General features: G+C 33.1%; 1 protein-coding gene across 1 annotated transcript in view; it reads right to left on the reverse strand.

Annotated features, from left to right (window-relative positions):
- Positions 1-5000, reverse strand: part of spg11 (SPG11 vesicle trafficking associated, spatacsin) — a 46006-nt gene that overhangs the window by 37527 nt on the left and 3479 nt on the right. The window contains 6 exon segments of the mRNA XM_043227971.1: positions 796-928; positions 1058-1203; positions 2374-2741; positions 3749-3886; positions 3968-4154; positions 4896-5000. The exon segment at positions 4896-5000 is cut by the window's right edge and continues 123 nt beyond it. Coding sequence (XP_043083906.1) covers positions 796-928; positions 1058-1203; positions 2374-2741; positions 3749-3886; positions 3968-4154; positions 4896-5000 — 1077 coding nt within the window.

The following is a 5000-nucleotide window of genomic DNA, read 5'->3' on the forward strand; positions in this document are numbered from 1 at the left end:
CCCTTTCATCCTGAATCAGCTGGTTCTGGTCTCTCTTCATCTTCACTAATGATTAATACGAAGCATTAATCTCGATCACATCTTCCTCTATAACTCACTCGTCCTGAACACACTGCTGCGTGGATGAAATCTTCTCCAGCTCTCTGATTAGTCCGCCATCTTTAAACACCAGCTTGAAGAGCAGGAGGTCACGACAAACACTAATGACTTTTATATATACTGTATATATATAAATAATTATAAATTATAAAAAAGTTAGACTTTTTGTTTTTACATAAAAATAAATATAAAAAAATTATATATAAAAATATATATATATATATATATATATATATATATATATATATATATATATATATATATATATATATATATATAGTCAATAAATAATGAAAAATCTGTTTATTTTTTAACCGATTACATTATTGAGTATAGTAAAGTATAATAAGTATATTTAAAAGTGTTTTTCATTATAAAAAAATACAAAAATACATAAACCAATTTTAAATAATAATAATAACAATATTTATATCATTTTAATTATATATAGATTTATCTGGAAAAATATAAAGATTTTTCATAGTAATTTGGATGCATTTTACGACCCCTAACCAACGAGGTCATGAACAAAAATAGAGGCGCATGAACGACGCTCTCCAGCCTCACATTTACGCAGTTTCTTCTGCCCTTTAATGACCCCGAAGATCAGACGGGAGACTTCTGAAGAACATTTAATTGCGCCGCGGCTGGAGAGGGTCGTTAGCGTTCAGAGGATCTCATTAAAGCGCGTCTTACTCCTCAGAAGGCTTTGGGTCGAGACGGCGGGCGTCTGATCGGACAAAACAAACCCAGACGCCGGGGTCAGGATGTTCTCCTTGCTCTTCAGGAAGAAATCAACCGTATCCAGCTGGTGGTTCTTCAGACCGGCCTGAAACACAGCGGAGAAAAGACGCAACTCAGAAAAAGGTTGTTTTTTTAGAGAGTTAGGCACACTCTCGAGCGTCTTGATGCGTGAACGGTATCAGGGTCAGTCTTGATGTAATTAGTGATTCTGCACCTGCAGGGCATGTATGGGTATTGAACAGCGTCCCCATTCGTTCAGATGACAGAGAGAGTCCACTGTACCCGCCGTGCCAAAAACCATCAGCCGGTTCAACAGCTCGTCCTGAGTCACACAGAAGAGAACCACGGACAGACCCGACGCTAACACACACACACACACACACACACCAGTACATTAAGATCATACCTCTGTATGCACACAACACAAATATCACAGCATTCAGGATCATGCAGGGCATTATTTGAAGATATTATTAGAAATTATAAAATAAATGCTTAAATGCTAAATGTTAAAATAAAAGCCTAAATATATTGTTGAATAAATACATAAATATATATATATATATATATATATATATATATATATATATATATATATATATATATATATATATATATATATTTAAAAATATATTATATATATTTAAAAACATATAAATAATATTTATTTTAAATAAATACATAAATAAATATATATATATATATATATATATATATATATATATATTTTAAAAAATATATTATATTTAAAAAATATATATATATATATATATATATATATATATATATATATATATATATATATATATATATATATATATATACACACACACACACACACACACACATTACAACCATAAAAGCCATAAGTGAAATATTGTTTTAAATTATTGTTGTGTTTTCTGAGCCAAAAATAAATGCCACACATTTTCTCCTGGTTTACTACATTCATCACTAAAATGTCTTTCGTGTAACAATCTTGTCAGAAATATTTACAGCAAAAACATATTTGTGACGCATCAAAAGATGAATTACTTTCAACCCAAATATTAATCAGCCATATATTTATGTTTTTGTTTTTTTGGCTACTAATGTTTCACATATATTAAATAAATGTTTCCTTATTATTTTATATACTGTAATATGTACAAAATATGTCAAAATGAGCAATTTTTACATAAATGTGAACGTTTGGTTGAAATAATGTTACATTTGTTAATTTAATTCTTCAAAATTTACTCAAAACCTCAAAAGTAGACACATAACAGCACTTTGTGAATTTCTTTTGACCCACATCCACACATAAATAAATGCAGATAGTTTCAAATAAATGCTTAATTCAATAAAATAAATAAAAAGCTTAAATGAAAAAAAAAATGCTAAAATGCATTAAAAAAATTAAATACACAAAATATAAAACGTTTAATGAACGCTTAAAATACATTTTGTTTTTAAGTCAGCTTAACGAGACCTTTGGGGGTTGCATAGTTCTAAAGGTAGCCTCATTAGGAGGTCGGAGGTCGGACTCACGCTTCAGCAGCAGACTCAGGTGCTCCTTGGAGGACCTCTGGACGGGGACGGCGTCCGAGAGATGGTACGTCACGCTCCGACTCTCCAGATCCCAGTAGGCCAGAACCGTGTTTGTGTTTCCAGGACAGACGAAGGTAACGAGCGCAGAGAACTCGGAGACGTTCAGGCCCTCGGCGGTCGCCCCGTCCGGCAGGTCGAAGCTGGTCACGGCGCCCCCTGGCTTCACGGAGGCCTGAGAGAGTTTAGCGGTGGCTGACGCCCGACGGCACTCCACGTGAGGGAAGCCTCTGAACCAGGGTGAGCCCTGAACCGGGCGAGACGGCGCTTTAGATCGACCGTACAGAGATGACAGGCGCGCCTCCCACGACCTGAACACATCAGAACCACACCGAAAACTCTGCCATCTTTATTTAATGGCATGACAGCAACTTATAGATATTGATATCAAAAACAAAGAAGTCAGTGCTGCCAAAAAAGTACAGTCAAATGATTGCATCCATAATTAAAAAATTTGTGTACATAATACATGTGTGCGCCCTGTGTATGTTTATTTAATTAATTAATTTTTTTTATTATATTTATTTTTATATATATATATATATATATATATATATATATATATGTGTGAAATGTTATATTTTTATATATATATATATATATATATATATATATATATATATATATATATATATATATATATATAAAATGCTGTTGTAAAATGTTGTTTGTAAATAAATAAAATATACAATTATAAATGTACATGCAAATATTTTCAAAATATATACCTAATGTGTGTGTTTTTATATAATACATAAAAAAACACATACATATATTAAGTAAAAAAACTTATTTTGAATCATTTGTCAGCACTAACAATTATACACATACAAGAAAAATATGTTACGTTTATATATAGCATATATAGCATTTCTATGAAACAAAATTACTAAACATTATGTATTTTCTCTTGAGCTCTTCTGAGAAAATACATAATAGCGCTATGAAATGATTAACTAACGATTAAGTGATTAAAAATTTAAAAAGTTTAATTTAATTCATTTAAGTACTGTATATATAAATGTAAATATTTTTTTTAAATACTTGTACATAATTTATGTTATTTAGATTTATATGTAAAATATTTTTACATGCATGCGTGTCGTTTCGCAGCCCTATTATACAAATTAATAAATTCAGCTCGTTCTTTTGCATAGCCAGATATTCATTCAAAATAATGATAATTTTCAATAACATCTAACTTTAATACGAAGTCGTGTGAGGCCGCTGAACTCCATCTGAACCAGGTCGGGTTTATTTGGTTTGGTCACATCTACACTAGCTTCGCTCGACAGGCCTCGGACGATTTATTCAGTACCTGTCCGTCTGGAGAGGTTTACCCAGGACCGAGCGGCTGTGGGCGGAGCTCTCCAGACCGTCCTGATCCCACGATTCAGTGGGCCTGAGGAACGGCCGGTTAGGGGCAGAGCGACAGCGAAGGTGATCTGGACGCTCACTGGAGGAAACAAAAAGAAAAACAACGCATAAGCACAAGCCGGCACGGACAGATAGAGAGCGGTCTGACGAGGAGCAGCACCTGAAGTAGTGGTTGAGGTCGACGGCGAGGGCTCGGTTCCCTCGGGTGACGCTCACAGCCGTGCTGAGATCCTGTGAGACCTGGAAGAGGCAGAAGGACTCGGCGGCCGGAGACGCGTCCGCTAGACCGCAGTACGAGAGAAAATCCACCGAGGCCAAGAGTCTCCCGTCAGTGCTGTCAAACACATCTGACACACAGCGTTAAAGAAGTACCGCAAAATTAACCACCAAAATATTATTATAATGCAAAAATAAAAACAATTATATTTATAACTGAAGTATACATTATGATAACATTTCTTGTGCAGACTTAAAAAAATAAATATATATATATATATTTTTTTATGTCACAAATCTTAATTGCACTAAAAACACTACATTTTGGTTATATATAAAACACATGATAATGATAGCAATATTATGTTCATTATATTTTCACAATTTGGTGCTTAGTTATTATGAATGGATCTTATTACATTTTATGAAATTCAGAATACGTTTGATTTTTCAGAATTTCAAAAGAAAAAGATTTCTTTGAAATGGAAATGTTTAGTAATATTATAAATTTATAATTCTTCGTCACTGATATTTTAGTATAAATATCTGTTTCTGTTCCTACGGTTGATTTTCAAAAATAGAGAGTATTTTTAGCTAAGCGACATACATGTTCTCTAAGAAAAATATAATATATAAATAAACATACTTAAGTTCATGTTTTGCATTTATAATAATATAATATTAGCGTTATTTAAGAAAAACTGAAAATATAATAAAGTACAAGATTACAACTAGAAGTGATTACAAACTGCTTAAAATTAAAATACGAATGTGAGGATATTATATAATATAATTTCAAATATTAAAATGGTGAATTTTACACACAGATTTTTTTTCTATTTTTTATTATAATGAGCCATGCTGAAGGATACGCGTGAGTCCGCTCCGGAGCAGAATGAAGAGCGTGCCGCGACAGAGCTGGCAGTCGGCGCAGACGTCGTCGGTCTGGAGGGGTGAAGCGAGCCGGACGCAGGTCA

The sequence above is a fragment of the Puntigrus tetrazona genome, chromosome 25 (genome assembly GCF_018831695.1).
Source record: "Puntigrus tetrazona isolate hp1 chromosome 25, ASM1883169v1, whole genome shotgun sequence".
Classification (NCBI taxonomy): Eukaryota; Metazoa; Chordata; class Actinopteri; order Cypriniformes; family Cyprinidae; genus Puntigrus; species Puntigrus tetrazona.